General features: G+C 44.6%; 1 protein-coding gene across 3 annotated transcripts in view; it reads right to left on the bottom strand.

Moving 5' to 3' along the window:
* Positions 1–26,187, bottom strand: part of LOC115137798 (intraflagellar transport protein 80 homolog) — a 112,923-nt gene extending 86,736 nt beyond the window's left edge. Inside the window, exons 1-8 of one of the 3 annotated variants that reach the window (XM_065024521.1) lie at positions 26,084–26,187; positions 24,423–24,504; positions 23,504–23,727; positions 19,329–19,439; positions 19,145–19,213; positions 15,649–15,758; positions 12,875–12,964; positions 12,587–12,724 (exon numbers count right to left, since the gene is read on the bottom strand). In XM_065024521.1, the coding sequence (XP_064880593.1) occupies positions 12,587–12,724; positions 12,875–12,964; positions 15,649–15,758; positions 19,145–19,213; positions 19,329–19,439; positions 23,504–23,727; positions 24,423–24,457 (777 nt within the window). In that variant the 5' untranslated portion in view covers positions 24,458–24,504; positions 26,084–26,187. Of the gene's footprint in view, positions 1–12,586; positions 12,725–12,874; positions 12,965–15,648; positions 15,759–19,144; positions 19,214–19,328; positions 19,440–23,503; positions 23,728–24,422; positions 24,505–24,818; positions 25,084–26,083 lie in introns of those variants that run through there. The other 2 variants (XM_065024522.1, XM_065024520.1) reach the window with 2 other exon arrangements.
* Between the last annotated feature and the right edge of the window lie 170 nt (positions 26,188–26,357).

Below are 26,357 nucleotides of genomic sequence, written 5' to 3'. Positions count from 1 at the left end.
TAGAGGTCTTCACCATTAACTCGGACACCAACCAGCTTCAGCTCGGTTAATACCTGCCAGTCTGCACAGCACGATATCAACCTAGAGCATACCGGACTGCTTTTTCTCTACCTCATCACCAGACTCCTGCCGCAGGCCCTGGACCATTACACTGGATCATTGCAGCTAGCAGCAATCGAGTGGCTACTGCTGGCTAAAGCCTCTGTCCCGAAGCAAGCACCAATTAGCCTTGAGCTAGCCTCAAGCTAGGCCCATCTCCCGGCTAGCCGAAGAGGTCTACCAGCTAATTTTGTGCTACAATACCTCTCCTGCCAATTGGCCTGGACCCACTGCCGACATGGAGCCCCGCCGATCCATCAGAAATCGATCGCCCAGAAATCTGCTCCTTTTACTCTCTGTTCCGAACGCACTAGACGACCAGTTCTTATAACCTTTAGCCGTACCCTTATCCTACTCCTCCTTTGTTTCTCTGGTGATGTAGAGGTTAACCCAGGCCCCGCAGTCCCCAGCACCACACCTATTCCCCAGGAGCTCTCATTTGTTGACTTCTGTACAACATTTTCCGACAAGATAGAACTGCCAAAGGGGGCAGAGTTGCATTCTGCTACAGAGATCGCCTGCAGAGTTCTGTCATACAATCCAGATCTGTGTCCAAACAATTTGAGCTTCTACTTTTTATTTATTTTTAATCCACCTTTCCAGAAACAAGTCTCTCACTGTTGCCGCTTGTTATAGACCCCCCTCAGCCCCCAGCTGTTCCCTGGACACCATATGTGAATTGATTGCCCCCCATCTATCTTCAGAATTCGTACTGTTAGGTGACCTAAACTGGGATATGCCTAACACCCCGGCCGTCCTACAATCTAAGCTAGATGCCCCCAATCTCACACAAATTATCAAGGAACCTACCAGGTACAACCCTAAATCCGTAACATTGGGCACCCTCTTAGATATCATCCTGACCAACTTGCCAACTAAACCAACTACCAACTAAATACACCTCTGCTGTCTTCAACCAGGATCTCAGAGATCAGTGCCTCATTGCCTGCGTCCGTAATGAGTCTGCGGTCAAACGACCAACCCTCATCACTGTCAAACGCTCCCTAAAACACTTCAGCCTTTCTAATCAACCTGGCCTTGGTATCCTGGAAGGATATTGACCTCATCCCGTCAGTAGAGGATCTTTAAAAGTGCTTTCCTCACCATCTTAAATAAGCATGCCCCATTCAAAAAATGTACAACTACGAACAGATAGCCCTTGGTTCACCCCAGACTTAACTGCCCTTAACCAGCAAAAAAACATCCCGTGGCGTTCTGCATTATAGCATCAAATAGCCCCGCGACATACAACTTTTCAGGGAAGTCAGGAACCAATATACACAGTCAGTTAGGAAAGCTAACTCTTTCAAACAGAAATGTGCATCCTGCAAGACTTATTTAAAAAATGGACACTAAGGGGACACTGGAAAATCCATGGAGATAAAGAGCACCCAAACCCCCCCCCCAACCCCCGCTTCTTCTTCACCCAAATCCAGACAGCTGATGTTCTGAGAGAGGTGCAAACTCTGGATCCCTAGTAATCTGCTGGGCGAGACAATCTGGACCCTCTCTTTCCAAAATGATCCACCGAAACTGATGCAACCCCTATTACTAGCATGTTCAACCTCTATCATATCGTCTGAGATCCCCAAAGATTGGAAAGCTGCCACGTTCATCCCCCTCTTCTAAAAGGGGGAGACACTCAAGACCCAGACTGTTATAGACATATATCCATCCTGCCCTGCCTTTCTAAAATCTTCGAAAGCCAAGTTAACAAACAGATCACCGACCATTTTGAATCCCACCGTACCTTCTCAACTATGCAAACTGGTTTCCGAGCTGGTCATGGGTGCACCTCAGCCACGCTCAAGTTCCTAAACGATATCATAACCGCCATTGATAAAAGACAGTACTATGCAGCCGTCTCCTTCGACCTGGCCAAGGCTTTCGACTCTGTCAATCGCCGTATTCTTATCGGCAGACTCAATAGTCTTGGTTTCTCAAATGACTGCCTCGCCTGGTTCACCAAATACTTCCCAGATAAGAGTTCAGTGTGGCAAATCGGTGGGCCTGTTGTCCGGACCTCTAGCAGTCTCTATGGGGGTACCAGAGGGCTCAATTCTCGGGCCGACACTTTTCTCTGAATATATCAATGATGTCGCTCTTACTGCTGGTGATTCTCTGATCCACCTCTACACAGAAGACACTATTCTATATACATTTGGCCCTTCTTTGGACACTGTTAACAAACCTCCAAACGAGCTTCAATGCCATACAACACTCATTCCATGGCCTCCAACTACTTTTAAATGCTAGTAAAACTAAATGCATGCTCTTCAACCGATTGCCGCCCGCCTGACTAGCATCACTACTCTGGACGGCTCTGACTTTGAATATGTGGACAACTACAAATCTGTTTTTTTGTCTGGTTAGACTGTAAACGCTCCTTCCAGAATCACATTAAGCATCTCCAATCCAAAATTAAATCTAGAATCGGCTTCCTATTTCGCAACAAAGCCTCATTCACTCATGCTGCCAAACATCCATTGAGAACGCACAATGACTATACCACGTAGCTAAGCTAAGAAGGACGTGAATAATCAAGACAATAAACGTTGGGTAGTTAGTTAGATAGCATATAGTTAATATACTGGCAAGTTCAATGTATTAGTAGCTAACATACACATGCTGCTGTAATGATATGCCATGTGGTTCGTAAGGACAGCGTAGCTAACAAATTGTCAGCCAACATAACGTGTAACGTAACTTTATTACATTGCTCAACATTTTCTTAACATTTGTCATAATTAGTTAAAGCAATGATTTTGTATCCGATTCCCGCATTTTCTTCAAATTTGAAAATGTAAAGCAACGCTCATATTCGGAAGAATTGTATTAAGGCCCTAAAAGCACGGAAATAGTGTCCACTGCTTGTATACTTCGTATTTTGGCAGATGTAGTACGACATCCGGGAACTTTTGGCATACTAACTATATCCATGGGCTCCTGAGTGGCGCAGCGGTCTAAGGCACTGCATCTCAGTGCTGGAGGCGTCACCACAGACTCTGGTTCGATCCCGGGCTGTATCACAACCGGCCGTGATTGGGAGTACCATAGGGCAGTGCACAATTGGCTCAGCGTCTTCCAGGTTAGGGTTTGGCCAGGGTAGGCCATCATTGTAAAATAAGAATTTGTTCTTAACTGACTTGACTAGTTAAATAAATACACAAACAAATATCCATACTATGACCAATAAGCATACTACATACTCAATGTGAGTCACAAATAGCATGGTTAGTACGAGTACTCCAACAACTTCTGTCTCGTTAATGTTGACAGGGCGAGCGTGACTGGGCACGCATAGAACTACCTTGGCGTCTTCTCGCAAATGTCAAATGTAGAAAAGTGCCCAGCTGGGCTTCTAAATCTTTTTTTCCTTCACCTCACGCAGTAATTCAAGGAAGTCCTTTAATTTTTTAAACATCCATTCAAATGATAATAAATAGCTCCTCACAGTATTTGAAAAATCTTTCCAACACTATCCACCTCAATAATTATCGTCGCTGATAAATAGACTGTGTATGTTGCGTGTATTTTTTAAATATTTAAATATTTGTCAATTTCATCTTCATACTACAGCATAACTGTCCCCTTCATTCTTCCCTTTACAATTAATTATGTTCGGCCTACTTTCGATAAGCCTAATACGTTTTAAAGGAAAGGAGAAATATTTGTTTGTCTGACATACGCTGGTGGCTTTGATTGACGGGTGCTTAAACTGGGGTGTGCATTCGATGATGCTCTCTATGCCTATAGCCTAAGTCCATTCATAAACGTCCTAAAGTAGCCTGTCTGGACTCAATCTCTTTAATAAGATTCAAACACTTCTGTCATGATCTCATCTTGTAAAAGGCCTATTTTCAGTAGCTTAACCTACATTTCTAATCTCATTACGACATTGTTACTTGCTACTGCCATCGAATGACTGCAGCATCAGGGTTTGTGACATTATGCGAACATTTCGGGAAATGTGAGAAAACAAATTAGACTTTGTTTGAATGGTTGTGTGCATCAAAATAGCTTCTGTATTAAAACAATATGCAGAAAAGCCAATAGACAAGGTAGGCATATCTTTATTTTGACTCCGTTAATGTTGTGTCAATACGAAAATGTGACAGATCCTCTCCAACCTGGCATTTCTTAATTTGTGTATTAATAAGTAATAACCTGAATAATAATATGAAATGCCATGATAATAACGAAGTGTAATGGCTGGTTTATAATAGGTTTTATTAAAGAAACATATCCATGTAAACAAGTGTACAAACAGAATTGTTATGTTGGTAACCGTGTACATTGGCCTGGCAAATATACTATAACCTCACATTTCCAAACCCGTCACAGCCCTACTAATAAACACACATGCAAGTACAGGAGAGAAATATTGACCCCCACCACTACCCATTTCCTTACCTCACTCCTCCATCCCCCTGGCCTCTCCCCCTGGTCCCCAGTAATAGCTTGTTACGTCACTGAGCCTGGGCCATGTAAATAAGCGGGTGAAAATTAAGTGATACACCAATAAACAGTCGCCTTCAGCACACACACGGAAGCATGCACACCAACGCAAGAGCAATAACACCAAATAATTACAACACATCTCTCACACCCGTACACACCAAACCTTGGGAGAAATGTGGGGGCTGCTTTATGTGCTTTCAGGGTCAAGTTAATAATTCAGCTGAATGTAGGTCCTTTTATTGACATTGATATTAATAACACTTCTTAAATGTTTTAATCTTCCACTCTAACAAACACATATATATATATATATACACACACACACATCTCACTCACTTTCTCTTTGCATCTCCCAACTTTTTACACGTAATTTCTCTTTTAAAACATCTCACTCCTTCGAGTTACCCTCATCTTGCCTCCCAGTACATCCCCTTTCCCTCTCTACCCGCTCTCTCTGTGTGTGACATGTTTGCCTTGTGTGTGGAGGTAGTAATTTAGTGGTGTGGGGAGTGATGACTATCAGAGGGCCTGGCATGGCACTGTCTCAGTATGTCATACATCTCACCCTACACCAGAGTGGGGGAGGGGTGGGAGAAAGGGGAGGAGATGGGAGAAAAGGGGGGTAACCACCATCGTTTATGGAGACCAATTCTCCCAGCCCCACACTCCAGCCAACTTCACAAGATATATTGGACAGTTCCACACTACATTTGTCAAACCATCAGCTGCTTCCCCTCTTATTTTTACTATTTTTCAAGCTCTCTCTCTGTTCGCTTTTCAACATGGCAAGCTTGACGCCAAACTCAAGAGATTAATACCATGTCAACAAGTGCCTCTCACTCTGACCGATCACACACACACACACACACACACCGGAAGTGCAGTCAATCATCTGAAAAAAGATCCTGAAACACATACACTTTTCCATCAGCCGTGCCAACTAAAATCCAAGCACAGCAAACCAACACCTGGTAATGCCGGTCCCTCCACATCCTTACCTGAAGACACACGTGACCGAAGAGAGCTGTTATAAAAGAGAAAATAGGAGGTTGCTTTTTCATGAATGCGGGTTGATGTAGCATTCCACTGTCCTGCACTGCTCATTTAAGACCAGGACTTGAACCTGCCTGCAGTGCCAGCCTGTGTTATTACCACGCAAACTGAAGAGATACATTTGATGGCTGTTTTAACTGGCTGAGAAGTAGAGGCTGTTAAAACCAGAATGTGTCCACTTGTTCAAAAACATTTCATAGGCAACTTCACCTAGACGTGTTGAAAGGAGAAGTAAAAATTATTTAAAAGAAAACAGAGAAAATGTGTGAAGGAAGAGAGTCTTGACTTAGTGGTAAAGATAGACCCAAAGTGCCCATTTCACTGCTTAAACTCTCCCTCTCTAAACTGCAGCTGGTTGTAGGTAGGTAGGGGGGGGGAGAGAGAGAGAGAGAGAGAGAGAGAGAGAGAGAGAGAGAGAGAACATGTAAAGTAGAGTTTGGCTCATAAGGGGAAGAGAAAGGTGGAGAAAAAGTGTGTAGTGAGGGTAAGTTCACCTATTTTTCTGTTTCTCATTTAGTTCATTTGATAGTGATCTTAATACTTTATCTAATTAACTGTCTTTAACAAGATTGTTGTACCTGTAAACGCTATGGCAATAAAGCATATGACTTTTTGAAAGAGAGAGCAAGAGAAGAAGGAGATCGAGGAGACAAAGTAGGAGCATGTGGAGTGTGTCAGGCAGAAAGAGAGAGAGAGAGGAGGAGCCCAGCCCAGTTGCCTGGGGAGAAAACTGCTCTGCCGTTGCTGACTCAGGACTCTCTTTGTTTCACTGCGCTCTCTCTCTCCCTCTCTAGTGTGTAACCCCCTCCACATCTGCTGTTTTTCCACGCAGCTCTCCTCTCCCTTTCTTTCCCCCTGTCCAACTCGTGCAGCCTGCCCTCTCACTTTTACAGTGACATGTTCGCCGTCTGCATTGCGCTAACCATCGTAGCTAATGTGATGAAAACAGATAAAGCAGAAAAGACTAATAAATCTACAATCGTTTTCTCTGCCCTTTTCATGCTCCACTAAGAGCGCTTCAGGACTCAAACCAGCGTTTAGTTCAGAGGCCTTTTATATCGCTCCAGCGGCAGGGAGCGTTTCCAGGCCAGCCGTTGGCCAGAGGCTGGCAGCCAAGCAGGGCACACTGGAGTGGTACAGCCTGGAGAATAGAAACTGATACTTTATAGAAAGGAAGGGAGACACACTGATCCCAGCCTTACAAAGTCTAAGTGAAGGGACCTCACAGGGAACCTAAAGTCACATACAGATACGTTCCCTAGAGAGAAAGAAGGACAAGATAGATAAAACTGAGGAAATATGAGTGGTGGGATAAGAAGTCAGTTAGGAGAAAGACAGAGGCCATGGCAAATAGACAAGAGAAAAGAGAGCGACCCAGGGGTGGGAATGAGGAATCAAAAAACGTGGACTGATAGCAGCCTTATATCAAAACTGGAAAAGAGAGATGCTGCTTATAAACAGGGCAAGGTGACTGGAGGAAAAAATATGGTTAAACAGTACAAATACGACCTAAACATGTAAAGTGACAAAGTGAAGGAGCAATTCAGCGGGTTGGACACAAGGCGAATGTGGCAGAGGCTCCTAACTATCACGGATTACGAGAAGAAAAGCCAGCCACATCACCAACGCCAACCTACCGGAGGAGTTAAACACCTTTTAGTCACGATTCGAGCACAATGACACTGAGCTGCCGAAGAGAGCCCCCAATGACAACGTGGGCTACACATGTAAGTCATTCAAACGTGTTAACCCTCAAGGCCGCCGGCCCAGACAGCATCCCTAGCCGTGCCCTCAGAGCATGTGCAGACCAGTTGGCTGTTATATTCTCTGACATTTTCAACCTCTCCCTAGCTCCGGTTGCTATGCCCACCTGGGGAAAGAAACTGAACGACTACCAACCAGTAGCACTCACTTCCGTCAACATGAAGTGCTTTGAGAGGCTAGTCAAACCTACCGCCCTGACAGATCCACGGATGACGCAATTGCACTGCACACTGCCCTTACCCACCTGGACAAAAGGAATGCATATGTGAGGATGCTGTTCATCGACTTCAGCTCGGCCTACAATAACATAGTGCCCTATAAACTCAATACAAAGCTCATGGCCCTGGGTCTGAATGTCTCCCTATGTAACTCGGTCCTGGACTTCCTGATGGGCCGCCCCCAGGTTGTGACGGTACGTAACATTACCTCCTTGACACTGATTCTCAACAAGGGGGCCCCACAAGGGTGCATCCTTAGTCCCCTGCTGTATTCCCTGTATACCCACGATTGCGTGGCCTCACACAGTTCCAACTCCTTCATCAAGTTCGCTGACGACAATAGTAGGTCTGATTACCAACAACAACGAGGCACTCTGATACCGTGGTGCCAGGTAAACAACCTCCCCCTTAATGATAGCAAAACAAATATTGTGATTGTGGACATCAGGAGGAACCAGGCTGGACACCCCCATCCTCATCAACAGGGCCGCTGTGGAGACGGTCAATAACATCAAATTCCTCGATGTACACATCTCAGAGAAGATGAAATGGTCTAACCACACGGACAACGTGGTGAAGGCACGACAGCGACTCTTCACCCTCAGGATGCTGAAGAAATTTGGCCTGTCCCGTGGGCCCTCACAGTGTTCTACGGGAGCACCATCGAAAGCATACTGTCAGGCTGCATCACAGCCTGGTACGGAAACTTCACCACCACAGACAGCAAGGCTGTTCAGAGGGTGATACATGCAGCCAAACGCACCATTGGGTGCACACTGCCTGCCTTCACCTACAACACCAGGTGTCTCAGGAAGGCAAAGAAGATCATCAGGGACTCCCAGCCACCCAAGCCCTGCCCTGCTCTCCCCGTTTCAATTACTCAGTTGTGGGCAGTACATGAGCATCATGGCAAAAACAGCAAGACTTTCTACCCTCAGACCATCAAGCTGCTTCACTCCCCGCACCCCTTCAATGGTCATGCTGCTCCCTCTATGGACACTCCCCCACCCCCCAACAGTCTTTACTCTGCCTCCACCCCAAAGATATGTCTTTATTCATCACTGCTACAGTTATGATGTATGTAGTATTATTTATATTTCCATACATTGTTTTATTACCATTTACATCATTGTATTTCACTTAGTACTGCATGTTGGAGCCTAAGATGTTCACGGTACCCAGTAATCACACCTGCAACCCTGTACATGTGACTATTAAACACACACACACACACACACACACACACAGAGAGACAGAATGGGACACAGGTCAGACCAGACTGATCTCATAGGATTCTCCAAACGCTATCAGAACCCATTGTACGGCGTATTTTCTGTGTAGCTATGTGAGCCAACAGACTGACATTGTATCAGGCAGAAAAATCACAGCTGGAGACGATAAATCATTAAATCATCAATTGCATTGATTCGGGACATTTTACGTGTCGCGCAAAATAATATCTGCATTACATCAGATACCAGTGGTTTTATACTCCAAATCATGACCCCCTCCCCTTCAGAACAACGCTGCAACTGTCAGCTATACATTTGACAATTTATGACGACTTATCTCCTATGGCTGTGTGAGTGGGGCAGGCAGATGTTATGGGAGTGGAGAGGGAGCCTCAGACTTTCCACTTCCAATGTGTGTGTGTGTGTGTGTGTCGGGTGGTAGGAAACCCAGCACAGATTTAGAACACATTTCTGACTTCATGTCATAGCGCTGTTTCAGATGAGGTCAAATAGATGGGCAAATAGCAGCTTTAAGAAGCCATCAGCCGCTCCTGATTGAGTACAGGCTTTCTGAAGCAGGACAGCCATTGCACATTGGTTTTGGCTAATTAGTGGAGTGAAGGGTTCCTGGTTTTCGGTTCCTGGACTGGGCCAGAGCTGGGCCACGTCTTCAGTCCCAACCACATCCTGGGAACAGCAGGTATTAATAGCCCAATGATTGTTCTGAACATTTCAATTAAGGCCTGAAACAAGACCCAACATGGGACAGAACACGGCGTCTGGCGTGCGTTAGGTTATCAGTGAGCTGGAGTGGGGGTTTCTGTCTGGAAGAGTCTGCAGAGGTCTTCATGGTAGAGAGGAAAGTTGAAGACAGAAAAACAATCTACCATCTTACCGTGATGTCATAGCATCCACAGGAGCGTCATCATCAGACTGTATTTGTTATTCTGACAAATGAGTCTAACACACACACATACTAACAGGGTCTATGATAGTGTCTGTGTACCGATCTGCAGACGAGAGAGAAAGGGGGAGAGAGAGAGAAAGGGGAAGAGAGAGAGAGAGAAATTTGAACATCTTGGCCATGTTCTGTTATAATCTCCACCCGGCACAGCCAGAAGAGGACTGGCCACCCCTCATAGCCTGGTTCCTCTCTAGGTTTCTTCCTAGGTTTTGCCTTTCTAGGGAGTTTTTTCTAGCCACCGTGCTTCTACACCTGCATTGCTTGCTGTTTGGGGTTTTAGGCTGGGTTTCTGTACAGCACTTTGAGATATCAGCTGATGTACGAAGGGCTATATAAATACATTTGATTTGATTTGAGAAAGGGTGGGTGGGAAAGGAAGGCAAGAGAAAGGCAGAGAGGGAAGGAGAGAGGGCACAATGAGTCACACTTGTTAGTGAGTGTCACAGTGTCAGGGATCGTGACAGAGTCCAGACGCTAGACACCAGCTGCAGTGCCTCGTAAATAGACTGTTGTCTCGCAGGCCCATTGGAGTGCATGCACGGATGCACACACACACGCAGGCACACACACACGCAGGCACACACACACGCAGGCACACACACACACTCACTTCTTGTGCTCAAATCCAGTAAAAAAAAGTGACAGTGTACTGCTTTGTGCTTAATAGAGAATCTAAGATCTGCCATGCCTAAAGAGGAGAGGGGCTGGGGACAAGACCCTAACAGTTGCTCCCTTATTCAAGTCAATATAGAGACATATATCAAGATAATCAACTATCCATAAAAAAAAAAACATGAGAAAAATGTATCAAGTTCAGTCCTGGGCTGACGTTGAGACTAGCCCCAACATGTGTGTGTCTGTATCTGTGCATCTTTGTTAATGTGTGCCTCAGTATCTGTGTGTGTGCGTGTAATGGGGTATCCCCCCTCCTCCCAGCCCTGTGGTAATGAGGAGGGTAATGCACTTCATCTGTCCCATGGAGGGATAGAGAGAGTGAAAGAGAGCGAGATAAAGAGAAAGAAAAAAGAAAAGGTGACAGAGAGATAGATAGAGAGGAGGAGAGAAGTCCTGCTGGAGGTTAGGGGTTAAACGTGCTTGGCCGTTCCTGCTGAGGCAGCGCTCTGTAAAGTGCAAGGTTTCATTGTACCAGATACAGAATGAAACTCCTGCCCATTAGTCACGGTAGTAACAGCAAAGATTCCTCACTGTGCTTAACTCCTTCTGCACCGCAGCCCAACTACAGCCCAGATACAGGCAGGGATGCAACAGTTACCCTGTACGTACTGGAACACAGCCTACACACCAAATGTGCAGGAGACTGAAAGCAAGGGCCGCTGGGCCGACAGAACACGGGATCAGATTCATCAACTTATCAAGAAGCAGTTACGAAGTGACTTTTGAGTGGCCTTCTCTCTCTCTTTGTTTCTCTTCTTCCTCGGTCTTCTTCTCCCTGGTGTTGTGCAACCCTCCCACGGCGGGCCAGGGCCGGGCTACAGTATACACCACACTCTCCCTCTGTGGCCTGGGAGGAGGTGAAGGCAAACAGACCCTTACTCCAGTTAAGAGTTACTGTACGCGTCATCAGAAAGAAAGAGAGCGCCACAGTCAACCCCACCACAAGACAGAGTGGCGCAATGACAAACAATGGAACAGACCCACAACGTAAACAAACTCACAACACAGAGACATGATTGTCATTGTGAAGAAAGGTGATTTAGGTTCATTATTCGACACAATTACACCCGCTCAGAGAGTTTGTGGTCTCACTAGTCCAAATAATCTTATTGGATTTGTGTACTCAATAAAAAAATAAAGCAATATTTACAGTGTGAAAAGAAGATAGCAGCAAGAGTACAGTAATAAGCACTAACTTTTTTCTGACTCGTAATCCCTAAAAGCTAGTAACAGGCTTGAATGGAATAGCGTCCTACTGAGGGTTCAACTCAGAAGAACAAGATGGCTTCCTTCCTCTCCACATCTACTTTCCTTCATCCACACTGATCTGTAAAAACTGGACAAGTGAAAGCTAATACCCTTGAATACACACATGCATGCACAAACTAAAATACACAGTGTTTACAAGCGCACACACACACACACACAACCTCTTTCATAACCTCGGTGTTGTGTAGACATCTGCGTTGGCTCAGAGTCTCTCTCCAGACCATTTGTTTTGGTGCAAAAAATATGCCATTTGATTCTAATTAGATCAAAATGTAGCATGAAATGAGTGGTGATCAGTGCAGACGACCAGAGCCCTGTGCTGTTTGTTTTCATTAGGCCATTCTAACTAAACAAGGAATCCAGCTAAGATATATTGTTTCTGGCCATGCGTTGAAGAATAATAAAACAACATTTTTTACCTTTATTTAACTAGGCAAGTCAGTTAAGAACAAATTCTTATTTTCAATAACGGCCTAGGAACAGTTGGTTAGTTGCCTTGTTCAGATTTTTAACTTGTCAGCTCGGGGATTCGATCTTGCAACCTTCTGGTTACTAGTCCAACGCTCTAACCACTAGGCTACCTGCCATCCATCACTCGCTCATTACAAGTCCACTTACCATCAACAACACTATCAGCCCCAGATATTAATACTGACATGTGACAGAGACTAATGAGCTAAATGTACAGAGAGAGACACCATGCATTCACCATCTACTTCCACACACTAGGGAAGAGATGGAGGACCTCTTACAGAACCAGGTTTGTCACACTGAAACACACACAGTGACAGTACACAGAAATGTGTGAGGGGTTGGCAGTGGACGTGTGGTGGGGTGAGGGGAGCCCTTACCCCGGTCTTGTCACAGAGTCGCAGGGTGTTGAAGGAGCCCACGGCGAACACCTCCCCATCCGGAGACCAGGACACCGAGGTCACAGGGTAGTCATGTGACGAGGACGTGTATAGCAGACGACCATAGCTGTCCCACACCTGAGAGGGGGAAGGAGGGAGATGACGGGAAGGAGGGGGAGAGAAGGAGAGAGAGGTGGGAGAAGGAACAGGGTCAATTAGACAGTATTGCGACTGCATGATACACACGTTATAACACAGTTCATTTTTGGATCACGGGATACACTTGACCTTGTATTTACAGTCCTCTCCACTTGACAGTATCAGGTCATTCACAGAGTTCCAGTCCACCTTCAGAATGATCCCATCATGGGCCTTCCACTGGGGAGAGGAAGGGAGCGAGGGACAAGGAAGAGATGAGGGAGCAGAGAAAGAGCAGATGTTTATGCGAGAGCAGTGATATTCTCCATACCCAACCAATACATTCAGGATCACACCTCGGTTAACCAGTCCCAGGGAAGGAAAGAGAGGAAAGGAAAGAGGGGGGGGGGCGCAGGTCCATATCGATATACTACACGCTGGGCTGAAGGCTAATATGACTCAGAGGTTCTTTTGTCAAGGACAAGCGGGAGAAGTCTGCAGGGAGACAAGACAAAGCAGATACAGGGAGGAGAGCGTTCTTATCAGAAGGAGCCTAGTAGACAAGAGAGAGAGCTATAGGTCGAGCGAGGTGCTCTCTCTGACAGCCTCCCAGTCTGCTCTGTGTTAATGTAATAGCTTGGATTTGGCTCTAATTGGAAACAGGGCAGAGCCTTCACAGGTCGCCACGGGTGCGAGACCCCATTACATCTCTGTAATACACACACACACACTAACTCACACACCCCAGCGTTCGCCAAGTGACTTACTGACACATCCTGATGTGCTGCTTATTGTTCAGCATACTGAATGGGACTGGGAAAAATCGTCAGAATAGTTTCCCCTTCAAAAAAGTAAGGAAAGGTTGGACAGTCACACAGTGCATTCAGAAAGTATTCAGACCTGACTTCCTCCACATTGTTATGCTACAGCCTTATTCTAAAATGGATTAAATCATTTCCCCCCCTCCATCTACACAGTACCCCATAATGGCAAAGAGAAAACAGGTTGTCATTTTTGCAAATGTATTCAAACTAAAAAACAGAAATACTTTATTTACACAAGTATTCAAACAGGTGCATCCTGTTTCCATTGATCATCCTTGAGATGTTTCTACAACTTGATTGGAGTCCACCTGTGGTACATTCAATTCATTGGACATGATTTGGAAAGGAACACACCTGTCTATATAAGGTCCCACAGTTGACCGTGCATGTCAGATCAAAAACAAAGCCATGAGACAAGACAGGATTGTGTCGAGGCACAGACCTGGGGAAGGGTACCAAAAAAATGTCTGCAGCATTGAAGTTCTTCATTATTCTTAAATGGAAGAAGTTTGGAACCACCAAGACTCTTCCTAGAGCAATCGGGGGAGAAGGGCCTTGGTCAGGATGGTCACTCTGACAGAGTTCCAGAGAGATGGGAGAACCTTCTAGACGGATAACCATCACTCCACCAATCAGGCCTTTATGGTAGAGTGGCCAGACCGAAGCCACTCCTCAGTAAAAGGAACATGACAGCCCGCTTGGAGTTTGCCAAAAGGCTCCTAAAGGACTCTCAGACCATGAGAAACAATATTCTCTGGTCTGATTAAAACAAGATTGAACTCTTTGGCCTGAATGCCAAGCGTTACGTCTGGAGGAAACCTGGTACCATCCCTACGGTGAAACATGGTGGTGACAGCATCATGCTGTGGGGATGTTTTTCAGCGGCAAGGACTGGGAGACTCGTCAGGATAGAGGGAAAGATGAACAGAGCAAAGTACAGAGAGATTCTTGATGAAAATCTGCTCAGACTGGGGCGAAGGTTCACCTTCCAACAGTACAACGACCCTAAGCACACAGCCAAGACAACGCAAGAGTGACTTCGGGACAAGTCACTGAACATCTCTAGAGAGACATGTTAAAGGCTGTGCAACGACGCTCCCCATCCAACCTGACAAGAGCTTGAGATGATCTGCAGAGAAGAATGTGAGAAACTCCACAAATACAGGTGTCCCAAGCTTGTAGCGTCATACCCAAAAAGACTAGAGGCTGTAATCGTTGCCAAAGGTGCTTCAACAAAGTACTGAGTAAAGGGTCTGAATACTTATGCAAATGTGAATTTATTTTAAAAATAAATGTTCAAAAAAATCTAAACACCTGTTTTTGCTTTGTCATTATGGGGTATTGTGTGTAGATTGATGAGAAAAAAAAGAAAAAAGAAATGTTACCTTTATTTAACTAGGCAAGTCAGTTAAGAACCAGTTCTTATTTACAATGATGGCCTAGGGACAGTGGGTTAACTGCCTTGTCCAGGGGCAGAACGACAGATTTTTACCTTGTCAGCTCAGGGATTCGACCTTTCGGTAACTGGCCCAACGCACTAACCACTAGGCAACCAGACGCCCCAATTTAATCCATTTTAGAATTAGAACGTAACAAAATATGGAAAAAGTCAAAGGGTCTGAATACTTTCCGAAGGCACTATAGGTCAATACTCATGAGATGTATCGACCAACAGATAACCAGAGGCACGTGCCATAAAAGGAGGACGAGAGGAGGAGTCAACTCAGTCATGGTCTCCTTTCTCCTCCTGCCATGTGAAGGTTATCACTACAACTCCTGATCTCCACCCCCCCCCGCCTCCCCAAACCCCCCTCTCTCCCACGACTCTGTCTCTCCCCAAAGGGAGCAGGGGGATGGGGGGGGGGGGTTATAGGGCTCAGAGTTGTGCAGGGGGTTTCTCCATACACTGCCAGCTGTTGCTCTGCTCAGAGGGAGGGAAGAGGTGGGGGGAGGGGGGTGCACACTAAACCCTCTGGTGTTTACTCAGGGTCCCAGGCACAATTCAGTGCCAAAAACAATAAACAAATGTACATGAAGAAGAATACTCACTGGAGTGTGAGGTCTTCAAGCCCCACACACACACACACACACACACAGTACCTGTAGGAGCTTGGCGCTAGGTTGCAGGGGCTTGATTATCAGCAGTCTGCCTGACGTGTACAGGATCCTATCAGAGTCCGGGCCCCAGGCCACCGAGTACACAGGAGACCCTGAGAGAGAGAGAGAGAGAGAGACACACACAGCAGGAGGTGAGGAATCACACTGCTTAACAATGTCCATGTGCTTAAACAATAACTTTTATAATACTATTTTCATAACACATCCATTAACATCAGAAAATTATGACAACTGAAACTTGTTTAAGGCCGTTTCACAGTTGCATCTCCTTCTCAGACAGCGTGACATATAATAAAGTCATTCTGTCAGTAGAAGATCCACTAGTTAGTTGACTCTGGTTTCATCAGAGCATTGATTAGCTATCACACAGTTTACCTCGAGGCAGTCCTTATCAAAGAGGGAGAAGTGCTTGGTGTTCCTTACAAACACAGAGACACTGCAGCAGCTGGAGGAGATTGCATTTCTAATTTCCACACCACAGCAGTGTCATATTTACTCTTAAGGTTCACCTCGTACAGCCTGTAGGAATGGGGTTTTGCGTGCAAAGCTTGCTGGAATCCTGCAGACCTGGCTGTGTATCACACCAAGACAGCTGAGCGTTAAGAGAAACCTGCCTAAACCGAGTGTGTGTGTGTGTGTGTGTGTGTGTGTGTGTGTGAGTGAGTGAGAGAGAAAGAGGCAGGCTGACATTTAACCCTGCTTGTGGTTTCTCAAATGCCAAGAGGTCACATGATCGCGGGCTGACAATGAGAGACGGCTGAGACGAGTTCCCTCTGCCCCCCTCCTCCTCTTCTACACACGTCCTCTCCTCCCTCACTCTTCCTCCCCCACACAAATGGGACACGGTTACATCATCGCACTCAAGACTCACAACAACGGCCCCCAGCTGTACCCGTGACTCCTGCAGTGTGTATGTGCATAAGGGGGCGCAGCACCTGCACAGATGCATCTGCAGTGTGGATGATGTGTCCACACCTGTTAGGAGACACCACCAGTTCCTCCATGCGCTCCTCAAATCTGTACGTGCAACAGCGGCTGTGCTGCTCACTCCCTCTCAAGCCTGTCCAGTCAATGCCATGGTTCACAACAACACAGACAGACACATTAAATAGAGGACTGAGGGAGAATGTGCATCGTGTGGCGAAACTGCTCCTGCCTCTGCCCAGTTTTCTATGGAAGCAAAGAGCCCATTCATTCAGGAGAATGCATCCATGTCATCCGGATGGCCAGGTTTTACCATCAACGGCAACATTTTTTGGGGGCCACTTCTGAGAAGATATTTCAAAATGGCACAATGAATCAATTAATAAGTAAACCATCTGTATGCGAGTACTGGTTAGAGAAATGGATCATTAGGAGTCTTTTTTATGGATTTTAATAAAACTCCACTCCAATAAACCTTTGAAACTTTACGGTGCCTTTAATAAAAATGGAACTGGAGCATTGGCTGCATTTTCAACTGTATCCAGCAGCATTACACCCTAATAGTTCAACACACACACACACACTTCTCTCTGTCTGCCAGATTGTCATCTTAAATCCTCCATGGTTGTCATCTTAAATCATCTGGCTGGACTAAACACTATTAACACAAAGGCCATCTTTCAGATCGTCGCACCGGCATCGTTTACAGCAGTTTTAAATACACACAGACAGAGACACACTGTACGCACACACTGTAAAGACACTGTACACACACACTGTAAAGACACTGTACACACACACAAATCCCAACTGTGGAAGTAAATGTGAAAGCCTAAAAATTGTCAGAACATGAGGCATATCCTGTAGAGCTTCAAACTGTACTAGTCTTTCTATATGTACTGTGATGACATTATCTAGGTTACTATATAACCACCATTCTCAGAGCTGTATAATGGCAGCGCATCATGCCACTTGTCCTCAAGCAAAAGCTCAGTTTAAATGGAGAAACTTTTGTGACACGGCACAGAGAATACACATGAACAGTATTGTATCGCTCTGTGACAAGCCTTTCTCTTTTCATCAAATCCCTTTCGCTCTCTCTCTACATACCTCTCTCTCGCTCTCTCTCTTTCATCCAGTGAGGTGCCCTAAAAAGCAGAAGGGGCCTTAATGAACACAGCGGTCTGTGTGTGAGACTTTAATTGGTGGCTGTGTGTTGCCTTATGTTTACAAAATTTCCGCTAGCGCCGTCTCTCCCTCTCTGTAACTCACGTGGCTGTGTTCATGGGTTTGACCTCATTACAACTGTCCCTGGCCCGGCCCCAGCAGGTCCTCTGCCTGGGCACAGAGTGTGAGAGAGACCTACAGGCGGCTTGAAAAAGCACCAGGCTGACACACTCACCCCCTATGATTAACACAGTGCATTCTCATTCACACATGGGTACTGAATTTTTTTTCCTCGAGTCAAGCCGAAGTCGGTAGCCGAAGTCCACACCCCTTCGTTGATGATTGGTCAACAGTAGGGATTCTTCAATTATATGTATGTTGTCATTCAACGAGACACGACTCATTTTCATGCACATTGTTTCACTTGAGATATACTGCCACAAACATCTTAGTTAGATGTAAAATTGTTCTTCTTGGCACATACAGAACCAGTCAAGAGTTTGGACACACCTCCTCATTCAACGTTTTTTCTTTATTTGTACTATTTTCTACATTGTAGAATAATAGTGAAGACATCAAAACTATGAAATAACACATATAGAATCATGTAGTAAGCAAAAAAAAGTCTTAAACAAATAAAAATACATTTTGTATTTGAGATTCTTCAAAGTAGCCACCCTTTACCTTGATGACAGCTTTGCACACTCCTGGCATTCGCTCAATCAGCTTCACCTGGAATGCTTTTCCAACAGTGAAGGAGTTCCCACATGTATGTTGATTTGTTTAACATTACTTCGGTTACTACATGATTCCATATGTTATATTTCATAGTTTTGATGTCTTCACTAATATTCCACAATGTAGAAAATAGTAAAATAAAGAAAAACCCCTGGAATGAGTAGGTGTGTCCAAACTTTTGACTGGTACTGCACATAAAAATGAATGACAGATTTCTTGAGGAAGTGTACACTGGCTATGACATCTCAAGAAGGACTAACAGAACTATTGCCGAATTTTGTTGTTTTTCAAGCGAAGGTCTTTTAAGGGAGTATGCGAGCACACTTGATCAGTTCAGCTAAGCGCCAGTCTAATAGAAGCATGCTGACGACACTGGGCTGGAAGACTACAGCACACACACACACTCACATACACCTCTTCACACAGAGAGAGTGCAATGTTGTCACTACACCGTGGAGCAACTGCACCACAAAAACTACAGGGCCCCATGCTGACAAAACAGGAAATTGTTAAAAAGGGACAATATTGGTGGCTGCATTTGTTTCAAAACAAAGTGTGGCTATGCACTACGAGTCTGCTGCGCAAATTCATTTTCAAATACAGTAAGTGCTGAGCTGAGTGGTTGAAAGAATAGTTCGAAACATTTTACCTTGCTGGGCCAAGGTGGACCTCAGCATGCCACTCTTAGACCAGATCTTGATCTGTCCGTCCTCCCCAGCTGAGGAAACAACATCAACAATCGGAGTTACAACCTACGGCAGTTATAACAAACTTGTTACTGAGCAGCGTATTACATTTTCTTGTGTGTGTTTATTACCCTGTGTCCCCCTCACCTGTGATGAGAGCGGTCCCGTCGTAGTTCCATCTCCCGGCTAATACAGCTCCTTTGTGGGCCTCCACACTCTTCTCAATACGGCCCATCTTAGAGGCCAGGTGGAACTTGCCTACAGACAGACAAAAGAACAGACAGGATGAAGACGGGTACAGTCCATTAGATATGAAGGAAATATACTATATTAACTGTCTCTCCAGTTCTAAATCTCACTTGAGAGGCAACAAACAGTCAAAACGCACGCTAAAAGCATAACACATGATGTCAGGAGAGTTCATAAATACAAAGAATATAGGCACTCGGCCACACACAGAAACAAACAAATAGATAAACATAAAGAACTGTAACCAATGGAGTCAGGTTCTCATACATAATGTATTTTGCTCCACTGTCCTGGTTGGTAGCAACCTTCTGAAGACACATTTCTTACACAAGACGGAAGAATGAAAGCGATGTCTCTCTGCTGCTTAAATGAAACAGTTTCCTATCTGCTAGAGACGAGGAGCGATCAGGCATGGAGACAGTTATCAAAGACACTAGCCTACCATATACTTTGTGGCGGTGCGTATTAAAAAATACAGAATGTTCTATGTCATTTCTGGTTGCCTAAAACTGCAAATCAGCATGATGCTTCTCTCTCCAGTTTCTATATTTGGATGTCCTAACAAATGTGAATGTCGCAGACCCAGAAAAACAGGTAGTGTGTATACGACCATGGCTGCTGTATTAAAGGACGCTCAGAATTAAAATAGGCTTTTAAAAATTTAATTTCTATTAAAAGACCTGACTGTTAAAATGCCACATTCAAAACTGCTCACAGAATTTGCTCTGTCTGTCAGTACTACGAACCAAACCCATTTTTGACATATCGCCTCAGAGGCCCACGCAGCAAATGAGGTTGGAGAAACCCACAAAAGTTACTATAGATTTTCCCCACACACACCAAAGTTATACATCTGTGGTTTCTATTTAACCATTTCATAGCCATGTGAAATTTCAATGACATTAAAAACAGAAACCAGAAAAATGTGCCGTTACAAGCTGCAATGGACTATTGTGCAATCCCCCCCCCCCCTCCCCAAAAAATGTTGAAGTTGCTGTGCGTTAAGATATAGGACTAGTACATTCAAAACATAAACACTGCCTCTCCATAAAGGAAACCAATGACTTGTTCTAAAAAGCAGTCAATTGTGATAATATTACCTATATGATGACTATAATCATTATGTACCAGAAAGACAGATGCAAACGTTTTCATGACTACATGATCTGCAAGGGAAAATTGCTGCTTCAGTTTGTGGGTGTGTTTATGCAACCCTACACTGCCATTAACATTGTGACCACACGTCGCCTGCCATCTCCGTACATCTCCACTCTGTGTGTTTAGAGCTGATATAGACACAGGAGAACAACAAGAGTCCTGTGCTCTGAATCAGTTTTGAGGAGTTAGCGAGGTAACTTCTGTCAACTTGAGTTCAACTCGGGATAACCTGTACCACGAAAGTGGCTCACCTTTTAGACTGGTAAATTTCTATGGCAACGAATCCTTCAGAACTATCCTGCTCCAGGCAGGCTAGCTCCGGGCTAACTCCATTTACCCTGAATAATGTCTCTGAGCATTGAATTGAAGACCAATTAAATCAGATACCATCCCACTCACAAAGATTGTGACAGCGTCCTCTTCATTTGAGGAAGACTACTGATTAAATGTTATTCATCCCCCCCTAAAAAATGTATATTAACTCACATTACACATTTAGTAGAACGCATTTTCCTTCCAAAATACTTTTTTTCACGTGATAGTATTTTGACATTTGAAACGCAAACTAACAGCCATTGCTAGTGTACCAATGAGTTTAACAGTCAAATTGCCAGGGATAGAGGTTCCAAAACCTTTCTATGGATTATAAGAACACTGCTCAAAAAAATAAAGGGAACACTAAAATAACACATCCTAGATCTGAATGAATGAAATATTCTTATTAAATAGTTTTTTCTTTACCTAGTTGAATGTGCTGACAACAAAATCACAAAAATTATCAATGGAAATCAAATTTATCAACCCATGGAGGTCTGGATTTGAAGTCACACTCAAAATTAAAGTGGAAAACCACATTACAGGCCAACTTTGATGTAATGTCCTTAAAACAAGTCAAAATGAGGCTCAGTAGTGTGTGTGTGGCCTCCACGTGCCTGTATGACCTCCCTACAACGCCTGGGCATGCTCCTGATGAGGTGGCGGATGGCATCCTGAGGGATCTCCACCAGACCTGGACAAAAGCATCCGCCAACTCCTGGACAGTCTGTGGTGCAACGTGGCGTTGGTGGATGGAGCGAGACATGATGTCCCAGATGTGCTCAATTGGATTCAGGTCTGGGGAACGGGCAGGCCAGTCCATAGCATCAATGCCTTCCTCTTGCAGGAACTGCTGACACCCTCCAGCCACATGAGGTCTAGCATTGTCTTGCATTAGGAGGAACCCAGGGCCAACCGCACCAGCATATGGTCTCACAAGGGGTCTGAGGATCTCATCTCGGGACCTAATGGCAGTCAGGCTACCTCTGGCGAGCACATGGAGGACTGTGCGGCCCCCCAAAGAAATGCCACCCCACACCATGACTGACCCACCGCCAAACCGGTCATGCTGGAGGATGTTGCAGGCAGCAGAACATTCTCCACTGTGTCTCCAGACTCTGTCACGTCTGTCACATGTGCTCAGTGTGAACCTGCTATCATCTGTGAAGAGCACAGGGCGCCAGTGGCAAATTTGCCAATCTTGGTGTTCTCTGGCAAATGCCAAACGTCCTGCACGGTGTTGGGCTGTAAGCACAACCCCCACCTGTGGACGTCGGGCCCTCATACCACCCTCATGGAGTATGTTTCTGACCGTTTGAGAAGACACATGCACATTTGTGGCCTGCTGGAGGTCATTTTGGAGGGCTCTGGCAGTGCTCCTCCTGCTCCTCCTTGCACAAAGGCGGAGGTAGCAGTCCTGCTGCTGGGTTGTTGCCCTCCTACGGCCTCCTCCACGTCTCTTGATGTACTGGCCTGTCTCCTGGTAGCGCCTCCATGCTTTGGACACTACGCTGGCAGACACAGCAAACCTTCTTGCCACAGCTCGCATTGATGTTCCATCCTGGATGAGCTGCACTACCTGAGCCACTTGTGTGGGTTGTAGACTCCGTCTCATGCTACCACTAGAGTAAAAGCACCGCCAGCATTCAAAAGTGACCAAAACATCAGCCAGGAAGCATAGGAACTGAGAAGTGGTCTGTGGTCACCACCTGCAGAAACACTCCTTTATTGGGGGTGTCTTGCTAAATGCCTATAATTTCCACCTGTTGTCTATTCCATTTGCACAACAGCATGTGAAATGTATTGTCAATCAGTGTTGCTTCCTAAGTGGACAGTTTGATTTCACAGAAGTGTGATTGACTTGAAGTTACATTGTGGTGTTTAAGTGTTCCCTTTATTTTTTTGAGCAGTGTATATAGCCACAACACAACAAGCTGTTCCACAGACAGAAGGAGCGACAGGAGTCGGAAAAGGGTGCTTGTTCATTGATAAGCACATCAAAGACGGCATTAACGATAAGTAATAAAATAAAGATGGCACTTCAAAAAGCCCATTTCACACCAAAGCCTGCTGGATTTGCAAGATACATTTTCTTTCATTTTGATTTCGGCACAACTGAAAATGTGGCACCGACTTGGCCATGGATTGATGTTTCAGCATTGCCTCAACGAAGAGCTTGGCGTTCAACGAGCCACAAGTTACACACCTGCTAAGCAGGCAGACGGGCAATATCCACGGTTGTGGTACGAATGAAGCCTGACCTAGAATGTGCAGCTAACGGAAGCTTGCTTCGTAGTATAGCATCTGGTCAATAAGAGACATTTCACACAGACCATGCGGTTATGTACCTTGGGACTCATATCCTCTATCACCTACCTAATTCAATATCAATCTGTCTTGTTGAATAATGTGAGAAACTACCATTGCTTTAAAATGCAACATTAATTTTCTATGTTAGCGGTGCCAAAAACATGTTTCAGATAGCGCTTTTAGGTATGAAAGGTGCTTCATAAATAAAGTTATCGAAACAAATTACCAAAGCCTGTTACGAGAAAATCTCTTATTATTCCTCATCATTATTGGGCCCTTTGGTGACTTGCCATCAGTGCTGGTGAGCACAAAGATCTCAGCCTGGACCTGCTTCTTGCCTCCCACCGTCTTGGGGAACCAGTGCAGGTCGACGGGGAAGAGGTCCTCCTGCAGCTTCACCACCAGGCTGGTCTCACTGGTCAGCAGGTTCCATCTCAGGATCTGGTGGTCCTCACTGCATGAGTACAGCTCGTCTGCAGTGGTCCAGCCCACACAGCTCACAAGCTCTTTATGTGTCCAGATGTTAAGGAGGACAATGGTTAGGTGGAAATAGATCAGAGCTTGCTGCAAAATATCTAAATTACTTGAACCAGGTGTGTTAGCGTTAAACTGGAACAAAAGCTCTCACACCCCTGTAGCCTAACTCTCTGGGTCCAGGGTTGATGACTGCAACAGACTCAACCACAGTGGTTGCTTTTCAGGTGAATTAATCAACACAGATCCTGTATTAACCTTTCTTTGTATTTAGGTAGGGCAGATCCACACACAAGTCTGAGCAATTAGCATATTATTTTTTTTTTGCCTACATACAGGTTGCAATAAGCATGCCTTTAGAAAGGTGCCAGGCAGACCTGGGTTATGTGTGCTTGATTAACCATTCAAATAGTCCCAAAACTGCAAACCCAGCCCATCTGCCACTCCGGACAGGCTAGAGCAAACACTCAAAATATTTAAAAGTTTTCAAATAGTATTTGAACCCAGGTCTGGTGGTGCAAGGTGCACTGAATATCATATTTGTCTCAGGCGAGTTGGAGGAACGGACACATACCCCCTAGACCAGAGCAAAAGAGGCCTAGTATGTTATTAGAGGCACAACTTCATAACAGATTTTTCATTAATGATTGCTGACTGTCCATAGAAAAACGAACAATCAGATCAAAGCACTGTTGTAGTATCGTTCCATCTTTCACAAAACTGAAAAGGATATGTTTTGGTTCCTTGAGTAATGATGTCTTTAATCTCATTGTGGTGGCTAATGTGAAGTCTTCAGAAAATAGGTACTAGGCACTCACTGTAAACAGAAGGGTTGTCATCGATCATTCAAATTGGACATAACAGTTAGTTACCAAACAGAATGTATTAGCTTGCTATACAATTAGCAAAGTGAGTAGCTAAGTATTTAGCTATTCATAGCTAACAGTACTCAGTTTGCTAGTAACACTGGCTGATCAATAAAAATAAAAAAAGTTGTCTAGTTAGCTAAGTTATGCCTGCATATGTTTTATTTGGAGTGCAGAAGCCATATCGCTAACACTGACCGTGTATAGCAACTACTAGGTAGTTGATAGTTACTTGAATAGCTGCTACGCTAGCTAAATTAGCTACCTCTCTAGTCAAACAAGCGTCTGTCGTTGCTACGGTACCTTCACTGTAGCTAACGTGCTGAGTCTTCGCGGTTATCACAATTGATAGCAGACAACTAATCATGTCCAGTTGCCATAATAGCTCCACCGCTAATAGTTAATGCATATAAGGTTATATATTCCTCAACAAGTATACTAATCGACAAAACCAGAAAAATAGACTGATAGCTATGCAGCTAGCAAGCAATGGTCTGAAACGTAGGAAGAGATACTCATTTTCTAATTTCGCTGACGTACTAGGGTTGTGTAAATTACTATCGCGAGAGTTCCTTGACAACAAACTCTAGAGATTCTAAGGCTTACGTTGCTAGGTCCTGATGTCATGTTTACAAAGGAATAATTTGTTCAAGTATTGTTTAATACCTGTTTCTGATTAACTTGAAGGGCATTATAGAGCGTATATTGTTTCCCTGTAATGGACGGTATAATTCAATGGCTATGAAATTAATTCTTACATATTCTACGGGTGCGTTCGTAAATTGCCTCTAGTGTGTTGTCAGATTGTCCGTTCGTAAATTCAAAGCGTTGGCGGAGGAGGAGGGTTGAGCCGAGAGTTCTGATCTCACAACGGCAGTCAGCGCCCAAGCCAACTGGCTAACGTTGGCTAGCTACTTCCAGACACAAATGAGAGAACACCTCACTTTGGCCACATTATTCGCCCGAGCAGGGCTAGTTAGGCTGTTTTCATGTTATCTAGAGCGTTAGTGACTGTAACTGTGCTGCTAGCAACAATTTAATTCATTTTTTTGCCAATATTTACTGACACCTGTCATATTCAACGGGTGTTGCACGTTCGTAAATTATCCAGTTATTCTGCGCTCTGGCACAAACGAGATTGCTCTTAAATCCGAGTAGATAGCCAAAATACATTTACGGATGTTTGAGCTGCTTTTAAAAGCAAAAGTCGAATTGAAAATATTATTGCCATTGTTTAATTCGATTTTCAAAATAGCAAGCTATGACTGATGGTTTGGTTAGCTGAACTAGCAAGTCTGTGTTAAAGTATAGCCGTGGTATAATAAACTCGGGGCTTTAACTTTCTTATGGGTTCTCTGGAAAATAATGCAACTCCGTGGAAGGTCAGTGCCACTCCGCTAATGCTTCGTGGCAGACACCTTCCACCTAGTGCATTATTTTCCATAGGACGCATAACCCCTTGTTTATTACCCCTTACATATTTTCGACTCTTCAACCAATACAATCAAAATACAAAACATTTACCAGTACCGTAAACAACACCCTTCCGTCGTCACTAGGCAACAGTGCCCAAACGTCACGGCGCGTTTTATTTTCTAAAATTATTTTATGAAAATATCCCAAATCATTACCAAAATATAACTTATATTCTTCACAATGTTAACTTGAATGCAAAAACCTGTTTTAAGTTTAAGTTCATGGATGCTCAAAACTAGACTTGGCATCGGCCCTCTTTTTGAATTTCTTGTTTTTTGACCAATGAGGATCCATGGGTCCTTGCATCAGTTTGTAACGAATTTTGGTT

Source organism: Oncorhynchus nerka, linkage group LG11 (assembly GCF_034236695.1).
Source record: "Oncorhynchus nerka isolate Pitt River linkage group LG11, Oner_Uvic_2.0, whole genome shotgun sequence".
Taxonomy (NCBI): Eukaryota; Metazoa; Chordata; class Actinopteri; order Salmoniformes; family Salmonidae; genus Oncorhynchus; species Oncorhynchus nerka.
The sequence above is the reverse complement of the archived record's forward strand: the minus strand, read 5'-3'. Positions and strand labels throughout refer to the sequence as shown.